General features: G+C 36.9%; 1 protein-coding gene across 6 annotated transcripts in view; it reads left to right on the top strand.

Moving 5' to 3' along the window:
• PRMT3 (protein arginine methyltransferase 3) overlaps positions 1–23,975 on the top strand; it is an 81,275-nt gene that overhangs the window by 40,279 nt on the left and 17,021 nt on the right. For all 6 annotated transcript variants that reach the window (XM_068945362.1, XM_068945360.1, XM_068945359.1 and 3 more), the window contains 3 exons: positions 149–227; positions 7,521–7,708; positions 12,204–12,290. In XM_068945362.1, coding sequence (XP_068801463.1) covers positions 149–227; positions 7,521–7,708; positions 12,204–12,290 — 354 coding nt within the window. The remainder of the gene's footprint in view (positions 1–148; positions 228–7,520; positions 7,709–12,203; positions 12,291–23,975) is intronic.

Raw genomic sequence — 23,975 nt, 5'->3', positions numbered from 1 at the left:
TTCTTAAACTCTCTTATATTTAATTGCGTAAAGCTTTTCAGACAAAAAGTTATTGATAAAGTTTACCTGTAGATTCATTAGATATGCTGCATGGATAAAAAATTGTAATGATGTCTAAATTCTTTCTCTTTCCCTCCCCTGTGAACAGGGTTATTTCCTTCTCTTTGAATCTATGCTGGATTCGGTCATTTATGCAAAGGACAAGTACCTGGCAGAGGGAGGCTCAGGTTGGTGTGCATAATTCTTTTTAATAAATTTAGCTCTGGGGGAAAACCAGGTGACTCGGAGGCTTAGAATAAGCTATGCATGGATGAGAAAGTTGCCAGTCTAAATGAAAAATGTTTCCATTAGTGGGAGCTTCAAGGCATTAATTTACTGTATGAGTAATAGAAGAGCATTAGATGGGGTATCCAGGTCTCGAGTTGATGGTATTTTTAAGAATAAAGGGTTTTTTACGTATTTTAAACCTCAATCTAAATTTTTGTTCCCTACTTCTTCCCACAGTTCCCCCCCCCAAAGAAAAATCTTCAACAACAGATGGAGAAACTCCACTTTTAAGAATAAATTTCTGTTTTTCAACATTTCCTTAATAACAGGAGTTAGGATGTTAACACAAAGTAGTATTACTTAGTTTTCAGCTGATTAAATTTGGAATGCTGCATATATTCTTCTTAGATCCTCTTCTAGGGTTGGAAGAGAATGCATCTTGCTTACCTGGACAGTTAAGGGTTTCTAAGATTCTTTTAACCAATGGTGTTGGTTTTTAAACCTTTCAAAATCTGTGAAGCTAAACAGAAGCGTTCAGAAAAGCTGGCATTCCCCTCCGCCCCCAAATCCCTGTCTCTTTAGCTTTTATTCTAATGCTTGAAATCATATTTTAATGCAGATTTTTAAAAATTCAAAAAACTAGCCGCCCACACAAATTACGTATATATATCAATTTAACCTCTTCAGTCAAAAAAAATGAACTGGGAGTGATAGGAACTGAGCTGTCTATCGTAGTTTGTTGCGTGCCACCTCAGTGCACGTTCACCACTGTCAGTATCGGGTTCCTTGTTTTCCTCGGGCAGGCTCTTATCCCAATAGAGTGCTATAACTTAGTAATTGTTTACACTTCTGCATTTTCTTGCCTTCCCAGCTCTCTAGGATGCTTTGGCAGACTAGTGCAACCTCGGGAAGCTAACCTCAGTATTAGCTCAGTATTAGCTAGCAAAAACCCTGTATGTGCTTGGTGAAACACGCATTTGTAGCTAATTGTGCAACATTTCATGCTTGCACTTTGGAAGTGTCATCCAAGTGCATATTCCAGTCATCTTTGGTCCAAATTTTATGTGGCTTAAGGCTGAAAAAATTACGGAAGTGTTTGTCATCTTTTTTCCTCCGTTGACTGGTGCTAAGATGCCTGTCTTCGTTCTGGATTTTCTTTTGGCTCGAGAACTGGGAAATGATGGTAAGCCTTGCTTGACCAGTAGGAGTCAGGAGCCTAGTACAGTAAGATGATAGTTGTATAAATATTCCTGTAGTTAGTGGCATTTAAGTTGGGAATAGGAAACTGCTATTTTTCCCACCAGAGCTCTTGTAAATTCTTGGGATAAAAGTTCAGAGGGGAGAGATTTGGCTGAAGATGCAGTCCAGCTTGCTAAGTTATGTAGAACACACTCAGAAGATCTGATGCAAAAGGTAAACTGAAGGAAGGTTTCAGTTGAAGGACTGACGTAGTTGTTGTGATCTTGGACTGTGTTGACTGAGTTAAAATTAGTGGGATATGGGGAGTTTGAATGTTGCAGAAGAAGCTTAAATGAAACTATGTACATTCCAAAATGGATTCAGATCTGTGGGTTGTACTAGTTTAATGTTTCATTGCTGATGGTCACCAACATTAAATGTTTCCTCCACTTCCCCCTCCCCCAAAATTTACTTTAAAAACAGTAAGTGGAGTAGTATCCTTTCTGCATTTCATCCTCATTCTAGATCATTTCACTTAAAATCCTGAACTATGAATTCTAGTCTTTCTTTCAAATTCCAAAGTATTAACATTTTTTAAATTTTGGTAAGTCTTTTGTATTCTCTGGCTGGTGAGTGATGGAAATGGGTATTGTTCAAGATATAGGGGAGGATTTTACCTTTAGATAGAGGAAAACATGGTTGTGGGTTTTTTATTATTTTTTATTTTTATATTTTTTTAGGACTGATAGGAAAATATTTTGAACTCTGTGGTTATTGCTGGCAAATAACTTCTCGTAAAGTTGCTTGCATTGTAGAAGATATGTCTAAGGAATTAATTCAACTTGGGTATAGACAACAGTTCTTTTCATTCTGATTCTTAAGAGATGCGAGTATGGTTGTGTTTGTTCAAATGCTTTCATTCAGTCTGTCTCAACATGTTTTATCTGTACTATATAAGGAATATGGTATAAAGCATTACTTTTTTGTCAGGTTTTTTTTGTTTGTTTTTCTTTCAAATACTGAACAGTGAAAACCAATGCATGAATATTAGACACAATTTCTTTGGCTTAGTTAACATCAGTATTTGTGCCTAGCTTTTTTCTAGAAATGCTGTACGTTCTAAAACATTGGGTTAGGATAAGCAATATGTAAATCAGACAAAAAAGGTAAAGAGGAAGGAAAAACTATCAACAGAGAGGAAAACATTTTATTCATTCAATCTCTGATACTGTTTGAGTAAGTTACTGTAAAAAGAGATGAATTAGAGGAAAAATGGCTAGGGTGCTTTGCACTAGAAGGGAAGGTGTGTGTGGAGGACGTGCTTTTTCAAACCTGGGAAGCCACATGCAATAACTAAGGGAATTGCGTTGCTATCGTTCAGCATGTTTGTTCTGTCCCCATAGGAATATATGCTTTCTCTTTGTGGTTGCAGGGTAGGGAAGTGACAGAAGAACAAGGTTTTACTTTGAAGTAATTTGTTTTATCCTTCAAGTAGCTTAGATAGCTTCATCTTAAGCAGTGTATCAATGCCTATAAATATTTATTACTCATGTGATGCTCTTTTCTGCACTAGTTCTGCATATGCTTTCCTTTCACTTAATTCCTCTGTCAGTATTGTATTTCATATTGACCTTTTCAGTTGTAGTCATCAGTCTGTTTTTTTTCCTCTTTTGTGCTAACCATGCACATAGTTAGTTTCACTACGCTGACTTAATGATTGGATTAATGACTGTGTAACAGTGCTCGCTGCAGTGCTTCTCCCTGATTGCAGTGAGCTTTGTAAGCTACAGAGTGCAGCAGAAAAAAGGCCTTTTTATGGTATTGTTCAACATTTGGCTATAAAGCTAAATATGCATGCAAGAGTCTACTGTTCTTGTGTTAAAATAGTTAGAAAAGCACTTGAGCAACATGATAGAATAGGAGGTTTTTTGTTTTCAGTAGTTGGAATAATCTAGTCAGATCTAGAATCCAGCTGTGGTGTGCTCTGTATAGGTATATGTTAATAATTGTACATCCCAGTATAATTATTGAAGGGCCATTCTGTAAGATCATAAGGAGTTGTTCTATGTTTAGCTACTTCTTGTAAGACTTCTAAAAAGGGCCGAATTTTTTTTAACCTCTATTGAAATTGCAACCATAGCTATATCATGTTTTTCTGGCATCTGTTGGTACTGTTGTAAGTTTGCTAGTGGCTTGAGCTGCCCTTGTTTTCTCTGTGAGAAAACGATGTGCTGGCTCAGCGATACGCTTAACCGTTTGTGATCGCCTCAGGCATTTTTTCTTTTTTCTTTTTTCTTTCTTTTTTTTGTGCCCCCTCCCCCCTTCCATAAAGCGTGCTGTATTACACAGTCACTGTTTCGCTAAGATGCTTGCAATTACTACTCTTGGTCCAGTTTGTATAGCAGGTGAATGGCTGTCCATGAGATTCTTGCTGAAGCTGTTCAGGGATCAGTCTAAGTTTAGCGAGACAGGTACTTTTAAGTGTGTATATATATGAATAGCAGTAGAATTGTGGGCATGTCTGAATCCTGCTGAGTCAAAACTAAAAGTTCATTCTGAAGTGAAGTCTCACTTAACAGAGAAACTCCTGAATCTGCTATAAAGATTAATTTTGTCACAAGCTACTCTGTACTATTTCGTACCAGGGACTGTTTGAAAGCTGAGAAAAGCGTAGAAGCAGCCATAACTTGCCCAAACCTTTCAGTAATTGAGCTGGGAATAGAATCCAAATATCCAGATTTGTGTTCAGTCAGTCATATCATAGCTACTTTGACTTAGTCTGTTGGCATACTGAAGTGGATGATGCGAAACTGCATAGTGTAATGTGCACAGTATATAATAGTTCTATTTGGGAACATAAAATTTTGGCTGCCCAGGACCCATCTGATTCATTCTTTAGAACTATTACTTGGTTGAGTGTGTGTTTTTCCGTACACTTGAGTGCAGTGCACATTGGTAAGGGAGGCATCGCTCAAAATGTAACTGTATTTGCTTGTTAAAGTCAAAACGATGACGGTATTGGAATTATTTCTACGTATCCAGAGGATTGTTGTCTTACCCTTTGATGTCCTGAAGTTTGTGAGGCATTACTAAGGGGTAACGGATTTCCCATCTTCTTCTGTTTACCACGTGAGCTGTTACTAGTGACAGATGATTTCTGGGCACTGACTCGAGAAGGACACAGATGTCAAAACTATGAATCTGTGAAAGCGTTGCTGGGTATGTGCTTTTGTCCGATCAGCATTTTGTTAATTTAACCTGTGAGAAGGAATAATTATTTAGTTACAGCTTTAATCAGACAAAAATAAAGCAAGTCTGTCAGGACTGCACTGGAAAGTGTCACAGTGGTATGGAAAGAGCAGAGGGTTTTGGTTTTGGAGAATCAAGGATAACGGGTGAAATGAAAAATGCAATGTTAAGTACTTTTAAAAATATATTTACAAAACACTTTTGTATTTAGATGGTTTAGGCTGATATTTAGATCAACACGCTTATGTTTCTAGTCAGACATCAATATAGTGTATGTTTCTAGACACGGTTGGGTTTGTAAATTGGGAAGTTGATATATTGCTATCGTCTTTTGCCTGTGTCCTGGTTGTGGAAATCTGATTTGTTTCTGAAGTCAGAACAGGCCTTTTCTGGTTTTGTTTTTTTTTGGCTACTGTTTTCGATAGGCTAAACAGAAAAATGAAGATTAAATTTGGGAACTAGCGCTTATATTTTACTTGTTCTTAAGTGCTTCATATAATCAATCATAAGTTCCACTGCCAATTAAAGAATTTGGCATTTAGACAAAGAGATGTAATAAAAACTGATTATAGTCTTGCTCAAAGGTCTAGTGTTTCATGCCTGAGAGACATATAAACTTCTTTCTGTTAACAGAACGTCCCAGAAATGTGGGCTAGTCCAAGGAAGGAATGTTATAAAATAGTATTTCACTTTTTACTGTTTTTTCCATTTCCTTTTGCAGTTTCATCACCAGTAGCTTGCCAGCATGTTCCTGTGAATTCTATAACTAGGGGCACTTAGATCTTTTTTTCACTCCTCTTCTATGTTCTCCCCACACCCTTTGCTAGCAAGAGCATTTCCATGAAAAATATTCTTTTGAAAGATGTAGTCATTTGCTATTGTTGCCTATTTCATGCTGCCTTTTAGTTTTTGGAGAGTCAGTGCTGGCTCTTGAAGGTTTGACGTGCTGGAAGGTAAAACCTAATGTAGTGCAGCTGTCAAACTAGTAGAGAGCAACATGAGAACGTTGAGAAACTTAAGTCCCTTACTGATGGCTCCAGAAACTGCTTGCAAATACTAATATCACCAGACGTTGATTTCACTTGTGGGTGGTGGATGTGGGTGATGGTTGTTGGTTGACAGCTGTCAGGTGTGCTGGAACCAAATGATTTCAAACAGGACAGTTTGGATGCCTTCCTGTTTTGAGTCTCATCAAATTGCCTTTTTACTGTTGAGTTAATTGTAGACTGTTCCTGGAAAAGCCTGCTGCTTTGAGTTTCTCATCTACAATGTGGGGATGATAGCTTACCATGGGAATTTTAATTTAAGCTTACCAGTATTTTTTATTACTCTGTTTTAAACAGTCAGAATGTGAGAAAAGTGACAGTGTGCTAGTATTTTGTGTTGTCAGTCATATCATAGCTACTTTGACTTTCCATTCCACAGGTAGAGGTTGATGCTTGCTTTAAATTAATCTCTTATATGAAAGAAAAAGCTTCTGTAGTGAAAACTCCATTTTATTAAGATCATAAAATTATTTCTTTAGGCTAAACATACTCTCACTGTGTAAAGGGTACAATTGCAATTTACTAGTTCTATCTTCAGTATTTTACAAGGCAAAAAACATTACCTTTCTGAGTTACCATGGTATACCAATGATTTCTTCATACTCATTTTATTAAGCTACAACTTCAAGTAGCGCTGAAGACAAAATCAATTTTACAGTTCACCAGGTTTTTGAAAGGAAAACAGAAACTTCGCTTCAGTTTTGTTAACACTGCCACATTCGTGTATCAATTAAAAAAAGGTGCTTAGTAGCAAGCATCCTGCTCTGAAGCTAGATAAAGCATTCAATGTGTGTGGCTTTAAGAGCTTGGAAACTCTAAAAATGAAAAGCGCAAATTCCTTTGCAGGAAGAAACCTAGCTAAACGTAAGCCTTAAAGTAAGTTTTTCTTACTATTGAAATGCGTAAGCTACCGTGCTGTTTTACATGCCTGTAGACAGCCATATTCATAGCTGCTCTTCTTTGTGACTTTTCCAATCAGCAGTGGAGAGATTGCCGAGAGGTTAACTAACTTTGTAAGGCAGCTGTTAAGCAGGCAAATATCAGTCTTCCCGTTACTGTTTGAGCAAGCTGTAAATAGATATCTTTCTGAAGATACTGTTTGGAGAAGGGAGACCACAAGCATAAAGACAGGGTATCTGTCACCCTAAAACTGTGGGGAAGAACGCATGAGGAAGTTCTCTTCTGGCTGTTGGGTCACTTCCATAGTGTTTGTATGCTCACAGGAGAAGAGCGTGTGACATCTTTTCCAGTAGCCAGAAATTATTTTTAGGTTATAAGGTATGTGTCAGCCAGAGCTGATGAGAATCACGAACAAAACACTTGACTAAGAATACTTACCTTTTCTGGAATAAGGTCTTTTCATAAAGATTTCTTGTTATTACAGAACCCTCACCTGAATTCTCCTTGGGGTGTCTGACAAGCAGCTATTAAATAAATTTCAGGGCTATCTCTTGTATAGAAGCGAGAATAGGATGTTTGAAATCATTTTTGTCAGCAAGTTTTTGGTCATGACCCTGGCAGTGGGATTCAACTATAGAGATACCTCCTCGTGAACAGTAATGCTGTTAACCAGAGTAGTGTGGGGAAATTAAGTTCCAGTGTCTAATCTCTTTTGTGGAGGAGGGGAACTCTAGAAAATAAAGTCGTTGTCTTTAACCAGAACAGAAATTAATTCTTTTATTTGTTCTTTTAAGATACTAAACAGTTTAAAAAAAAATCTTTATGCATGTCCAAAACAAAATTTACAAAATTTCACTAATCTATTTCTTGTTGTTACAGTTTATCCTGACACATGCACCATTAGTCTAGTCGCTGTGGGGGATATGAATAAACATGTGGATAAGCTAGTTTTCTGGGAAGATGTGTATGGCTTTGATATGTCTTGCATGAAAAAGGCGGTAATTCCAGAAGCTGTTGTGGAGGTGCTGGATCCAAACACAGTTATATCTGCAGCCAGTGTCATTAAGGTACCATGCTTCTTTAATTTTTACTCCTAAGATTAAAAAGTTTCATTTTATTATTTTTCCATTCATTTTCTAAAATACATGGTTATTTAATGTAGAGAAAATGTATTTAACTTAGGCATCTTCTAACTGAAACAAATGCAATAAGTTTCTTAGTGTTAGCACTTTAAGACTTATATTTGTTGCTTTTTTTACTAAGATTTAGCTCCTAATAAAGTAGTCATCCATTTTCAGACTTTTTTCTAACATGTCTATTCTAGATTTTCTTCTATCCAAAGCTAAATTTGCCTGTTTTAGTAACTGGAAAGTTGCATAATTGAAATTGAAACTATTACAGAAAAACTCTGGAGTATACAGTCTGTCTTTCTTTTCTTCCCTCTTCACCTGAGCCAGAGTACTGAGTTACACTAAGGCTCATCTATTTCTGTGTAAAGTTATCTGGCTTTAAAGATCTTTCATTGAAGGATCACGCACTTCTTTCTCATAGCTTCATCGAACAGAATGACTCCTGTGTCTGAAATAACAACAGTAGTTTCTGCAGTAATCATTGAGTGTATTGTTATGCTTACTGTTCTGTGTTGTTTTTCATAGCAATTCATATTAGGGAAAAGCAGCAAAGTTTTCCCTGTGACCAGTGTTTCTCATTGTATACTGATTCATTTGCGAGAGCATGTAAGTGATGCAAATCAAATCCGGAACACTGACTGGTTTGAAAGTCCAAATAACCTTCTGGTTAGTAATAGTAGGAACAATTCAGACCACATTGAGAGAAGCACTATTGTGAGACAAGTTTTTTGTTTTCTTGCTTGGAAGAAGGTAAAAATGACCTCATCTTTTGATTATCTGCATACTTTCTTGATCCCCTTCTCCTTTGTTTTTCTTCAACCCCGGATAGAAGTACAGGGGAGAAATTATGGTACAGCACAATTCTTAGGCTAGAAGTCAGGAAAATGTTCATATTTACTTACCTTCAAAGTTGTGGTCAAATATTTGAACTCTTGAAGTGATATAAACTTGTCCTTTAGTTTCTGTAACATAATTTTGTCCACACTGTGTGTTCCCCAAGTTTTTCCAGTTTGTTTGTGCTTTCTGTCAAATACAAATTGTTGTAGTCTATAAAATCTGTTGTACTAGTTAAAACAATATGCCTGGAAAATGATGGTGATAATTACATGAGTTGTCCTTTAGGAGTCAGTCTACTCAGAAAGAATTTACTGGTATCTGCCAAATTCTTAAAGAAGTATGTAAGAGTTGATAGTATAAGCAGCAGCACAGTAGCCAAGATCCTGTGGCTTAGTTTTGGCTCAGAGGTGTTATGCCGCAATGGCATTTTAGCTGTTGTTCATATAGTTACTTCTCTGCATTAAGGCAGTAAAATTGCTGCCCTTCAATGAGAATCACTGCCTGTTTAGTCAAGATGTAGTTTCTAATTAGATGCATTCCTGTCCTATTTCCATGTAGAAGAAAATGGGTTTACTGAGTTCATTACTGAACTTGACACCATTCTAAGGGTAGTTCCAGTCTCTTCCAGCACAGAGACTGCTTGCTGTGTTGTGCCCACAGAAGCAGTAACAGATGAAGTACCGTTTTGTCTTAAATCAATCAGTCCTGATGCAAGTTACTGTTTAAGCTTTTCCTATATATAATTGTATTACAGGAAAGAGTAATGATTAAGTTGGAAGTCAAGCATTCAAATGTAAGAAGTGCTGACACTGATTCTTCTTTAACTTGGATAACTAATGTGGTAGTCTTGTGCATCGCTGCTTTCTTTTTTTTTTTCCTTCAGGATTTTAAAATTCATAAATAATGAAAAATCCTAAATTAATTTTTTTCAGGAAAATTCAGCAAAAATATCAGCATTTTTCAGGCTCTAGATTTTGCTGGCTTCTAGTATCGCTTCCTGCACATTGTGTAAACTGTGCATCTGTATAAAGAATTTTTCTCTGAACTTTTATGGGTATCTGTCATTAACAGTGTCTTACATTTTTATCATCTGAACTAGCTTTAGTCTCTGAACAAGACTTCCTTTATAGTCAGTGGAATGAAATACATGTTATGGGACTTGAAATATTAGGTCTTAAGGACACCTAATATAGGTTATGTGACTTGAGCCCTATGGCTATCTGCTCCTCTGAGAAGAGGAGAGGGTAGAGTGATCAACTCAGATGTTGAAATGTACTTTGTAGACTTATAGGTAAGACAAATTCCTCCCTTAGTGTATTAATCTGGACTATATCTTGTAAGTTTACAGTGGTAAACTTACACCACCAAAAACAGAGGTGCTGGGATCAAAAAACTGAGGCTGTAATTGTCAGGTGTCCTACAGGTTTGGTTGTGTAATTGGTGAGGCATAAGCACTTTTTTCACCTGCGTATGCTATTTTTGCATGATCTGATTCCAGTTGAATACTCCTTATGAATAAGTTGAGTTTGGTATAGAGACAATGAAGAACATAGTAGGCTCTAAATTAGCAGCTGCATGGAAGAGTTGAGCTATATCAATATGCTAGGCAAACTTATAAACACGTGAAAACAACATCTTCAAACTGGAAGATGCTGAGCAAATTTAATCATAGCTATTGTTACCAATGCAGTCTATAAACTATTGTCATTTTAGGAGCAAAAGGTACTGGTAATAGTAAAATACGTACTTATCAATTAATGCTTTATGCCTCTTTTTAAGTATATACTGTTGTGAGCAGACACTGCCTAGCATATGTCTTCAGCAAATTTTGTTATCATGGAGCAGTTCACATAGCTGTTACGCTTGATGGTTTTATATCCACTCGTTTTCAGTAAAAACATGTTCTTAAAAAAAACCTAAAGCCAATGCATGAGCTTGTTTGCTGGAATTACAGTACAGACTAGCAAAATTAATGTAAAAAAAGTATGGTGAAGTGTTTTCTGAACAATTACGAAATACAATGTTCTTCACCTTTGAAAAATGGCAATATATATGAAATATAAGAATGTTGAAATGTGGGTGGTCATTTCGTCTATCAGTATTTATCAGTGTTCACTTCAGCCTTGGATGCCATATCTTTGTGATCATTTCAAATCAGTGGTTGCCAGAGAAGCAGCCCTCTGCCACCTCTGCTTTTTCCCCACTCTTATGTTGCACTTGTACTTCATGTACTAATACACCACAAGCCTGTGTCTGCCATTCAGAGGGACCTTGACAAGCTGGAAGAACAGGTAGACAGGAAACTTGTGCAGTTCATCAAAGGGAAATGCAGAGTCCTGTACCTGGGGAGGGATAATCCCATGCCCCAGTACAGGATGGGGACTGACCACCTGGAAAGCAGCTCTGCAGAAAAGGACCTGGGGGTTTTGGTGGACATGAGCCAGCAATGTGCTATTGTGGCAAAGAAGGCCAACGGCCTCCTGGGCTGCGTTAGGAAGAGTATCGCCAGCAGGTGTAAGGAGGGTGATTCCCATGTACTCAGCACAGGTGAGACCACAGCTGGAGTGCTGGGTCGAGTTCTGGGCTCTCCAGTGCAAGAGAGACATGGACATAGTAGAGCGAAGTCCAGAGAAAGGGCCGCGGAGATGAATAAGGGATTGGATCATCTGTCATACGAGAAGAGGCTGAGAGAGCTGGGAGAGTTTAGCCTAGAGAAGAGAAGGCTCGGCAGGGGAAATCTTACCAGTATGTGTAAGTAACTGATTGGAGGGTGTAAAGAAGACAGAGTCTTCTCAGTGGTGCCCAGTGATAGGGCAAGAGGAACTGGGCACAAGTGGAAATTCAGGAAATTCTGTTTAAACATGGGGTTGTAGAGTCTCCATCCTTGGCGCTGTTTAAGACCTGAGTGGAGAGGTCCTGAGCAACCTGCTCTAGTTGACCCCACTTTGGGTAGCGTATAGGACTACATGATCTTCAGAGAACCCTTTCAACCTCAACTGTTCTGTGATTGTGACCAATAAAAAGCTAACTGGCAAGTCAAAAAAGGACAGTTTTAACCCACATCAGTTTATGACTGTAGTTCACCATATGGCTGCAAGAGCAAGGAATAGGACAGGGGAAGGTAAAAAGGTGTGGGGTGGCAAGGTATCTCAAAGAATGCCAAGACTGCTTCCACAACAGTGGCAACTTGAGAAACTATGGCCATATAAACTAGTTTTTACTGAAGATACCTATATGAGTGCTCATTAAAGTTACTTCAATATTGACTTTGTACAACTGTCATCAAGTTACCAAAGTGAGCAACTATCTTGAAGAGTTTGAGCTACCATATCTAGTTCAAATCCACTATTAGTCAAAGTGTCTGTTTCTTTTAACCTTTGGGGAGGAGAGGTTTTAGCTGTTTGGTCAGTGTGCAGATATGACTGGATCATACTTAAGTCTCTTCTCCCTGTTTTTGAAGAGCTGAATTAGTACTGCCGTAGAAAAGCTGTATTTTTGTGGGATCATCTGAACAATCTATGAGGCTCATCCAATGAGACATCTTAATTTTCATTTAGCAGTTTTATTGACAGAATTTTATTATTCCTTTCAATAGCGTATCAACTGTAATGCTGCATCCATTCCAGATTTAGAATTCTCTGAGGAATTCACTCTACGAATTACGACCAGCACAAGGTGTACGGTAAGACAGTTTTTTTTTTTTTTTTATATATGGTCAGTGACAGACAGTGTGTTAATTAAGCTTAATTTATCATCAATCCTTTGCCTTGAAATGTTCATTTCTGCTTTACAGAGGTGTAAAGTGAGCCATTTTTTGTAAAGACAAATGATTGTAAACCTCCAGTAATAGTATTATGATATAATACCGGTAGATGGGAAAGGGAAAAGGTCTTACCACTGGTATTTTTTTTCTTGTTTTTTCTTCTCTAGTCCATTTTCTGAAATAGTTTTCTGTTCAGACATGTTTTATTACTGTCACACTTAGAAATGATAGGAATAGTTACAATTCTCGGAAGAGCTTTTCTGAGATAAGTAAAAAAAAAGTTACAAATTAGAGACTCGAGGGAAAGATATAGGATAGGTCATATATTAAAACATACAGTAGCTTAAGTGACAAACACTGTAGTTAAAGGTCATGAACTTCACCGTTTGAGAAATTGAGACCGAAGGGGCCGGAACAAATATACCTTTTGAATATGAATCTCTCAAACTGCTAGTAGATAGCCAGGTATTTTTAACTGTGTTTACTGTATATAAGTTAATATATAGCTTGTGTTCTAGAAAGGCTGTGGAGCTTGTTTGGAGAGGGGTTCTGGTTACAGCAAGCACAAGCTTATTCGTCTTGATATTACAGACTATGCTGCATAAAATTAAGTGAAGAATCTCCAGTAAATCTGGGTCTGTGATCTTACTCAGTTGAATATTATTTGTCTAGCAAACACTGGGCAAGATGAAAACAAATAAACAAAAAACCCTCTTCAGTTTGAATTTTAGAAATAACAGTACTGGGGTATCTCTCAAATGTTTCTTTAAAGTTGTGCTTGCATTGTTCAGTTTGAATTTACATAAATGCACGTTCATTTTGATGCTTTTTTTTTCTTGGTTGTTCCATATCTGTTAGTAATGAGAAACTAGAGAGAAACACTGGTTTTGGATGAGTGGAAAAATGTCCTCTATTTCTTTCTGCAAATGCCCATGCAGTTTATGTTGAATATTTTGTTTTTCCATTGCTGAAGCATAAATCACTGAGTGATTGAGATTGGAAGGGACGTTTGGAGATCATTTATTCCAGCTCCCCTGTTCAAGGAGGATCACCTAGAGCAGGCTGCCCAGGACTTTGTCTGGACAGTTTTCGAATACCCACAAGGATGGAGATGCTACAACCTCTTTGTGCAACCTGTTCAAGTGCCCAGTCACCCTTGCAGTGAAAAGGTTTTTACTATATTCAGACGGAACTTTCTGTGTTTCAGTTTGTGCCCATTGCCTTGCGTTCTGTCACTGGGCACCACTGAAATACATCAAGGAGTATATCCAAATATTTTCACGTAACAAACTTCGTGCAAGGTTGTAGACAGCTTCTGATATAAAGATATTACGCAGTTAATAACATGTAAAGAATAAATGTGTTTGAAGTTAAAACAAATGAGTTATTTCAACATGAATAATTAGAAACGTTTAGACTGCTACCTATCTTGGGATTCCTTTCTGATTTCGCTTAGTTGTGATGCACAGATTGCTTGTTTTGGAGCAGGGAAGACAACAATAAAGCAGAAATGTGTATTTTTTGATATTATCGTTAACTTTTTTCCCCCAAGGAAGCTTCAATGAGAAGAATTTGACCATAGAGAGGTGGAGACATTCCGTAAGTTCTTTAAGGGTAAACCTGATGAGACAAGACAGCTGTTCTCCAGACTCCTGAGCTATTAGGCAAAGAACAATTCTAAACTAATTCACAAGGAATGGTTATAAACAAGATGAAAGTTAAAGACTAGAATTTTTCCAACTGATTTTTTCAAGGAGTGTGGTATGGTGTGGTTTAGATGCCTAAATTTGAATGAAACTCACTGGAGGAACTATCATGCCTCTCATTCCAGCCTATACAAATCTGTCTCCTTTTTAGAGATACAGTATGTTTTTACTATTTCTAACTATGAGCACTCATCCAAGGAAGCAGGTGGCATCTGGATAAACAATCTCAGTTTGTAAGTTACTTGAGAAAACATAGAAATATGGTCACAATATATTACTTTGTTTTAAAGCCTGTAAAAACCTTGGAGAACCAATAAGCCACAGCACAAATGTAATTTTGCAATTCAAAAACAGTGAAGCTTTTCTCTCACTTGACATCACTGTGGTATTACAGTAAAGAAATGAGCTATCTCCCAAATTCTGTTGATCTGTGGAATAAATAGTGATTGGTAGCGCTCAAATTGGAGTGATTTTTAAACAACTTCCATCAACTTTCTGGCAATCAGAGGAGGGATGGAAGACAAGGTTCAGATGATGTCTAAAAATTTAATTAAAGAAGAGGAGAAGATTAATTTGGGACTTATGAAGATGAAATCAAGTATGTGTCTGGAAACTCGGCTATATACCAGTTATATTATTGTTATCATACCAGGGAGCATTTTATTCCAGTAGCTTTCATGAAAGAGGAGATGGAGTCCCAGGTACAGTGTGGGGCTGGTAATTACTTTGTATGTGTTTTTCCTGGTCTGAACTACTCAAGAGACCTTTCTATTTTAAGTCAATTCAAGTCCATGGCAAATAAGCAGATAGACTGGTAGATTAAACAATTGCTAAAAAAATAAAGTAAAAACCCTATGATTAAATTGACAAGACATACAGGTAGGACAGTGGGAAGCAGACCAGGAAAAAATAGGTCTTGAAAGGCCATTGAAGCATCATCTGTCATGTCTGTATATTATGCTTGACTTTGTGGATTACTGGGGAAAACTTGGAGGGCTGCTCTGAGCAAGACCTAAAAGCATAACTGTTGATATGAGAACACTGAACATCTTTTTTTCCAAGAGATAAAATATACTGAGGGTGACCAGGAGTTTCCTGGATGCACAGAGCCAGGAAAGAGTAGAAGCTTTGGCAAAGGTTTGAACCTTTCTAATTTTGTTCTTAGTTTCTCAGAGTGGATCATAGGTATGAAGTAGTGGTTACAAGGCACTGTGGTGTACTGGCCCTTCAGTAGTCCCATTCTTCTTAAAACACAAAAGTGTACTTTACATACTGTGCTTTCTATTGCAGCTTTAGACTTCTAAGAAGGTTAAACTTGGAAGAGTGTTTTAACTTTGTAAAAGTGTTCTTACATGTATGATTAAGGAAAAAGGTATGAGGGGATGAAGTACAGATGATAGTCTGCTGATGTTTGAGACTGAAGTAATAAGTTGACGCAGTTTCTAACGCTGCATCCTAACATTAAAGGCAAGATGGCCTAATTTTTCAGATTTTATGATTGCAGTAATAAGCGTTTACGTTTAATGTTAACTATAAGCACTTCTACCCACTGTTAAGAATATCCTTGTAAAATTTGGGAAAAGCTTATATTAAGCTTTGAGATCTGTAGTAGAGAAATTCTTGTAGTTGAGTGTATTGTGATGGTTCTGCTGGGAGCTTTGTGCTTAGCAATTGTAGGTTACAGCACATCATGCAGGTCAAATGCAAAGAGACAATTGGTAACTAATTTTTAATATATTGTAATAATGACAGTCTGTTAAAATTGTTTTATTTTGCTATTGCATATGCATATAGAAAAGAGATGCAGGCTTCTTCTGATATGGATGGAAATTTTGCATAAAAATATCATGTGGTATAATGCAAAATTGTAAATGTAAATAGCAATAAAAATTGAAAACTTAGATACCCAGGTCAAGAAATGTAATACCTGTTTTTGGATGGTTATGCATGTATTTCATGCTGTGCCACCACTGTTCCTGTATTTCAGGATGCATAAGAATATCTGAGTAAGTTAAATTGAGCTTTTGCCATATTTAGAATTTAAAGCATTCTGGTTAGTGTGAGTTAGGCACAAATACTTCATAATAAAATGTTAATTATCACGAAATTCAGTAAAGGCACATCAGCTTCTTTGTTTTTGTTAACAAGAAGTCTGTATATTTTGTAGTGCTTGCAAAAATCTCCTATTTGTGCTTAGTAAAGGAAGCCTAGACTTCAGGGAGTCATCGGTCTGACCTGTTGCTCAAGGCAGGGTCAACTGCGATTTCAGACCAGGCTCTAGTGTAGCCCTGGTTAACTTTCTTATTTGGTCACTTCTGGAGAGCTGACAAGTAGATAGAAAGCACTACAAAATCTTGATCGTCTTTGATGTTTGAGTAGGGTAAAGTAGCTTATTTTGTAAGTATAATTTCCCCTAACATGAGACCTTTATAAAAATCTCATTTCTGTTTTGTGCTCCTGCTTGTGTTATCGTTGACGTATACATTCACAGCTGCATTTTATGACTTCCTGGGAGAGTCAGGGAAGGAGCAGTGTTTCTGAAATGTTGTGGTGAATGCAGATTTTAAAAGAACAATCACACCTCTGTGAAGTATTTTGCACTTTATCATTTAGGATTATTGACACGTTGAGTGAAACTTCCACTCTTTTTATGATGGATTGTAGAAGTTTAGTTGGAGGTTGACGTTTCATCCATCATATCAGGCTGCCTAACCTTGCAGTAAATGAACAATAAAAGTCCATTATTTATATTGGGAATTTTTGAGGAGATGCTTTCATATTGCAGTTTGAAAATAACATTTGATGTTTTTCCTTGTGTGCAGCTGTTTTTTTGTTTTACTGATTTTTTTTTTTAAATAATAAGAGAAAACTACTATATTTCCCAAAATTTTAACTTAAATGTATTTGGCTGCTCTGATCTTTTCATTTTTAATATAAACATTTTAAAATATTTTAGCTTTTTTTAGAAAAAATTTAGCTTTCACAGCAGTCACCATTTGAAAATTCATCCTTATATGCCAGTATGTGTCAGGTTTTTGTAGTTCACAACTTAGTTTCAAAGCAGCCCCTTCTCAGCCCTTTCTCTTTTTTGGCCCTGAAAGTGTGAAAAGAAACTTGGCTCTCCTTTTCTGAATGCTGTCATCAAAGGCAAAGCTCAATTCAGACCAGTGTTGCCGTCAGAAATTTGGCTTCATCTGTAAGTAGTCCAGACAAGCGGAGAGCTTAGGTGTACTGTCGTTGGTAATGCTGATGCCATAGGTCAGTTGTTTTGTGGACCCTATTGCAGAAAAGAGAGTGGTTCGTGCTTTGTCAGTTGGGTTTGTGTGCTGTTCCTTCCAGGCTGTGTAAAGGAGTGTGCAGTTGACGTTCTTTCTTAGAGATAGGGGTCAACAGCCTAGAAGGCGTTGTTGCTACTGCTAAATTTTTTTTTGCAAAAGCGGAGCACTGATGGGAAATAATGTAGAAGGTGTGTGGGACAAGGAATTGCAGCCTTATGCAGCTAGAGTACCCAACATAACATTAATCACCGAAGGGCTTAGACTTCTGGTTGGCAACTCTAGAGGCCTTAGCAGTGTTGGGATCTATTGCTTGCTTCCATAAACTTGTTTGCATTTCTGTGGTAGTAGAAGCTAACAGGAATCAAAGCAATGCTACAGTATTTTTGTCAACTCATTACCACATATGCTCTGATGATGACTCGGAACACCCTCAGGGCCTGTTGTGCAGGAAAGGCTGCATTTCTAATTTCTGTAGTGAGATGTGGAAGTTCCCTGAAGTCTGACCTTGTTTTTTCTCTTTCTTCCCCCTCTCCTTTTAGTAGATGCTATTTGAAATTCTGTATTTGTTTATTTTCCGTCTCAACATAGAAGTTGGCCACTTTCTGATTTCCCAGTGCTTTATTCCTGACCTTGTAAATTGCTCTGCTTAACACTTTTGGGAGGATTTCGTAAAGGCTGTGGGAAAGCTGGTCAGCTTTGCATAGGGGACAGCACGAAGCAGAGCCTTTTTTCTGTTCTTTGACTGGAGGAGATGTAGGAAGATTAGCCTCTCTAGCCTAATGCTAACCTGCGGGACTTGAGCCCCGGTAGCCCTTTCTCATCCTTCGATATTTATTTTGCTGTGTCAGTTCTTAATAAAACCTATTACTTCATGAAAAATGATAATACAAGCACTAGAATATTTTTCTAGATATTATCGCTGTCCTTGCTCTCAGAGGGCCTTGCTGCCAACCTCTTCGCTAATTATCTGCTTGTATGATAGTGCCAATTAATTGTACTAGAGGTTGTTTGATGAAAACTATGCAATTCAGTAGGCAGTAGCCTTAACTGTTTTCTGTTTTTTAATAAATGGAGCGAGTCAGGGCAGAAGTGCCCAGATTTAGCGATGAGCTGGAGAGAATTAGTGAAACTGTGCAGTTCCCAAAATCTAAGAGCACAGTATTAATTGGAGCATATCTGATTTCAGTTTCTCCTCCAGCCTGTAAATGATTTCGAATTACTGAGGGGGGAAAAAAAAAACTTCTATATAGTAACAGAAGAAAAAACATCAAGCAGAGCTATTATTAATATGTAATGATCCTGACAGACCAACCTTTGTATTTCAGGTGCATCCGAAGTGTATGGTGGATTATCCTGTGATGTATTTATTCAGTCTTACCCTCTAAATAAAAATATCTTAATCTTTTAAATAGTTTTTCTTCCAGGCGCTCAAGCAATTAGGTGAATCTTCAAGAAAGATTAACCTGAGAAATATGGAAAGATTGAGTGAAAATAAATATTTAAACATGACAGTGACCTTGTATGTACTGCTTACTTTTTAACTTCTCTTGGGGGAAAACATTTCAAAACTTGGTTCCCAGACCAAGTGTTCTTTCTGTTAATTTTTATTTCCTCCTAGGGCTTACCACTAAGTGTTATCTTTTAGGATTAAGCTCCTAGATATTTGGCACTTATTTAGCTTTTGAAGATGAAAGATTTTAAAGGCACAAAACAGTTGCATGGGATCATTATATGAAATTAATTCGGAGCGCTTTTAGTGCAGGTTGACTTGATTTCAATCCTACAAAGATAATGGCCAAAAATAAATTTAATTAGATTGCAAAAGTGCATTTTCCTGGTAGAGAACTAGAGTTTGTCACTGCTGATTTTAATGAGACATCTGGCTAATATCAGTTAGTAGTTGCTGTTAGGAAAATATTCCATTAATTGTATTCTAAGTTGATCACTGTGTGAGCTTTTGAGATAAAATATAATGGTGATTACCCTCAGTGTAAAAATCAATTGACAAACTTTCTCTTTTGTTTGCGAGTGTTTCCCCTGTGAGTCCATCAAGGTTCTTCTTTCCTAGCTGAATAACAATATCCCATGGGAGGAAAATAGCAGTATCTCTTCATTGCTCCCAGGAGAACATGTCAAAGAGCAGGGGATGTGTATAAAACGTGGGAGGGAGGAAGGGGGTAGGGAGGAGGAAGGATAATGAACCAGAGGACGTGACTGATGTATTAAAACCTTTAGGAAGAAAAAGGAAATGAAGTTGGTTCTGGAGAAAATTGTTTTGACTTTAAAAAAAAAAAATAAAGCCTTGCTTGTTAGGATCTTCTCACTTGTTAGACAGTTTAATCTCTTGATGGCCGGTCTTGCGTTTGGGAGCCAAACGTAAGTGTTAGCCTGTAGGTATTTAATTCCAACTTTAGGTGAGAAACTAGATGTTTTTAGGTAAAAGCTGAAAGCCTAGCTTTGGGTACCACTGTTAAGCACACCTTGAATGCCCGTTTTCTGTTTAAAAGGGAGACACGTTACAAAGCAGGATTTGCCCTTCTGATCTGTTTAGTTATTGATAGCCTCCTCTACAATGATCTTCAGATGGTAATTCTTTTCAAAATACAAAATTGTTAGTTTTTAGTAGCAAAGGTTTTTTTATTTTTTCCACTGTGGTGAAAACAGTAACTGCCGCATGGATTACAAACATTCCATCTCCATGCTTGGATAAACTCCATCAAAAGCACATTATCCTCCCACTTCTGTGGCCAGCTGTCTAATTGTATTTGCTCTAGCCACTCACTGTTGGAACATGATGCTAGCAAAGGGCAAGAATGATAAATTACCCACTGTAGGTGATAGTGGTGATGATAATTTTTAATTTCCTTGTTCCTAAGTGAATTGGTAAGGTAATCTTTATGAGTTCTCATAAGGATTCAAGCAGTGTCATTTGTTTTGTCCTGTTAAGATGCTTCATGTACCGACAGCCATTTTCTTTAGAAAAAGCATTGATATTCAGATGTATTTGAATTAAAATCTAGTCTCTTCATTCCTTTTCAGCTAAGGATTCTTAAGATGAAGAATATAAATAAAGAATACATACTAATACTCCTTTATTACATATGTTAAAGCTTTTTGTGATCTTAAATGTATTTGGTACGTGTTATGTGAATGAATGAAAATAAATTAGCCTCTAGGTATTTGATTTAGGAGGGAAGAAAAATTTGTTAAAGATAAATCCGTCTTTGGGGGGGGGGGGGTGGTTAGTGTCACGTTTACAGTTTCTCATATGTTTGCATCAACACCATACGGACCCTCAGTGACGGGTGAAGACCTTTAAGATATTTTACATGAACTGTTAATCAAAAACTGGATTTGACAAAGTCAGGTAGATGGTAGGGGCTGCTGTTGTGATTTCAGGAGTGTTTTATTCTTGTTGATTGAACTCTTGTTGACCTTTATAGGATGCTGCTTTGTAGTCTGAATAATGCAAATCTGTTCCTAATCATTTCTTTGCTTCTTTAATTAACCTCAGTTGCCTGGGTAAAGGTAGGGTGTTTGTTCTAGGGTTGGGTTTTTTCATCCTCACAGCTCTGCTTTTCTCTTGGCAATTTATTTATTAATAGCAGGGAGAATAATATTGTTGCAGTGTTTCCTAACATATAATATCTTTTGAGGTTAGAGCAAGTGTTGGGCTAGAGTTCCAGTTATTTATTACCAGTTTAGAAGTCATTATTTTTGTTTAACCCGTTCACGATATTCAAGAGACTAGCGCTCGAAAGATTCTTGTAGAGGCTGCTTAAGTTCTGCTGATTAGTCCTTGGAGAAGCTGTAGATGAGCTGTCAAAGGTGGAGCAACAAGATGAGGCAAACTGCAGCAGAAGAAATAACCGTTGTTGTTATGCTTAAAACAAAAGAAATCCCTATAGCAGTAGTAGTAAAATGTCGTCTTGAATTTCAGGGAGGGGGTTATTTGCTTGTTCCTTTTCTTTAGTTTACGTTCTTGTAAAAAGATGACCTCTTTAATAAAAATCTGACAAGCTGTCTGTTCTGTCTTAATATGCTTGTGTCTGTGTGACTGCTTCGAATACGCCACTTGCAGGTGATCTCTTCTACTTTTCTGATTTTGCTGCTTAGCGCTATGTGTTAAATTTTACAACAAGAAAGGAAGACTTACTCAAGTTATAAATATTGGAAACTTTTTCTTTATAGTATTGGGTATTTAATAGATGTTTGTGATTATTAGTTATAGCTGTTACCAATATAAAGCAATTTGTCGTAATGTTCTAACATCAAATTAAAGGAAAGTATTTTGACCTTGAGTTTTATAGAATTATTTCTCTGAAATATATTTAAATATAAGAGCTATGTATTGTTCATTGCAATGTAAGAACAGCAACAGATATTTAAAAAAAGTTAAGATGCCAGAGAAGATACCAAGCTTTAAAAAGATATTAAGCAAAAATACAATTTTATAGCTACCGTTATCAGGTATTTCATCTTTCTGATTTGTGTGGGTTTTAAGGTCTGTTAGATTTTGTTTTTAAAAATACAGCACTGATGACTGTAGAGAAAACTGTAGAAAGTATCATCTATGTGTACTTTAAGATGTTGAAAAGTCAAAGGTCATGTGGGATCCCAGCACTCTTTTGGTAATAGCTTAAAGTTTACACTAACATATCTTGAGGGTTGCGGGAGGTTTTTTTGTTTTGTTTTGTTTTTGTTTGAGCACTTGCATTTAGCAGTACTGAAATAGAGTTCAATATCATAATTGTAGATTTTAGGTTTTCATAGCTCTTTCAAGGAAGACTTGAAATAAAATTCTAATATTTTATGTAAAGCTTTTCACAAAATATTCTGGGGAGAAAAAAATAAAGCTATGTGTTGCAGCTCTGAATCCTCCAAAACTTTGCCAATGACATGGCAAAGAACGCTTTCCTGAGTTAAAGGTGCAGTGTCATTGACAATATATGAAAATTGATTTTTGGAAAATGGAATATTTCACTACATCTGGTATAGCTGACTTCTTTGATCAAAAACAGATTTAAAAAATGGAACTGTAACAAAAAAAGCTCTGGATGTAAAATATTGTGGTAGGAATTCATTACTAATGTTTGTAAAAATTCTGTGCCAGAAGAATAAAAATAGAGCATTAAAGTGAGATTGTAAGGCTCTGTTCTTGGAAGTCCTAAATTGCGTGAAGCAAGAGTGGGCAGCTGTAAGAAGCTATCGCCTTCTTTTATAGTATGACGGAATCATTAGATTGAGTGTGAAGAACAAGGTACCTCTTTGACTTAGGCCCACCTATTCTTTAGACTAAAGTTTTCTAGAATAAGTGCAAATTTGTGGCTTCCACTTCTGTAGGGTTTCTTTCCTGTTTGCTTGCTTTCTACGAAAGGACTTAGGACTGTCCTGAGATCCTGCATGCCCAATATTTTAGCATGGATGAAGCTTAAATTCCCCTTCCCCCCCTTTTTTTAATCTTATAATGGAACTATTAATTTCATACAGAGTTGTAGTGGAATGGATGGAAGGGATTGTTGGTGGAAATAGAGGAAACAGTATCACTAACTGAAAATTCCTTACCATCTTAAACTTTAGTATGGGCTTGAGATTATTTCAGTTTTAAAATCCATTATGTGACCATCCTTACTGGTTGCTTTTTTTGTTCTGCAAAATTATCTGGTAGTTTTAGGGAGGCCAGGTACACTGCTTTTAGCGAATCTTTAGGCATCCACATAGATGGTTTGAGATCCCGTAGTCTGGGTGGGGCAGATAAAAATATGAAAAAGATAGCTCAAAAGCAGAAAGATCTCTAAAAATCAACACTATATTTCAGAATAAAAACACAGCTTACTGTTTGAATGAAGATATAAATGTTTATATGTTTTAGAGGATCACTTTGTAACAGCCCTTTCACTGAGAAGAGCTGGTGAACTTACCATTTTTGTAGGGTGTCTGTTCCTCTTTAATGTAAAGAAAAACATGTTTCAGGAAATACGTTCTCCTGTAAGGTAATTGTTGTTTCATTAAGAAAAGTTGCAATTGATAAACCAGATTCTTCTTCCTAGATTCTATACCATGGGGTGTCAAAGATAAACTTGACATTTTTGGAATGCTGTATTATATTGAATTCATCAGGTTAAACCTTCCACGTTTAACTTCAGAAATGAGCTGAATTAAATTAATGCAAATAATCTATTATTTGAATAAACTGGATTCCTTTATAAGTGTTATATTTTTGGCGTGGAAGCACTGGAAATCTTCTACGTGAAATTGGGAAGAGGAAAGGAAGAATGTAGTTACCTGAGGCTGGAATCCCTGGGAGATAAACTTCACCTGATGTTTATTACCTAAGGATATGCAAATAATTGCACTTCTGTTGAACAGCAAGTTTGAGCTTTTGTTTTGTTTTCTTGTCTTACAGGTAAGCCACCAGCTGTGTGCATGAAAACCTGATATATTTAATCTGTATATTTTTCTCTGTTTCGTCAACTGTAGTTGGCTTGTAGAATAGCTGAGGTAGTGAATATGGAAAAAATCACAGCCAGTAGGATGGTCAGTAGCTAGTGTGTTCAGTATTAGACTTTTTGTTTTCACAAAGATTTAAAATATGAGGGGGGAGATTTCCATCTGAAGAT

This window comes from Struthio camelus, chromosome 5, assembly GCF_040807025.1.
Source record: "Struthio camelus isolate bStrCam1 chromosome 5, bStrCam1.hap1, whole genome shotgun sequence".
NCBI lineage: Eukaryota > Metazoa > Chordata > Aves > Struthioniformes > Struthionidae > Struthio > Struthio camelus.
The sequence above is the reverse complement of the archived record's forward strand: the minus strand, read 5'-3'. Positions and strand labels throughout refer to the sequence as shown.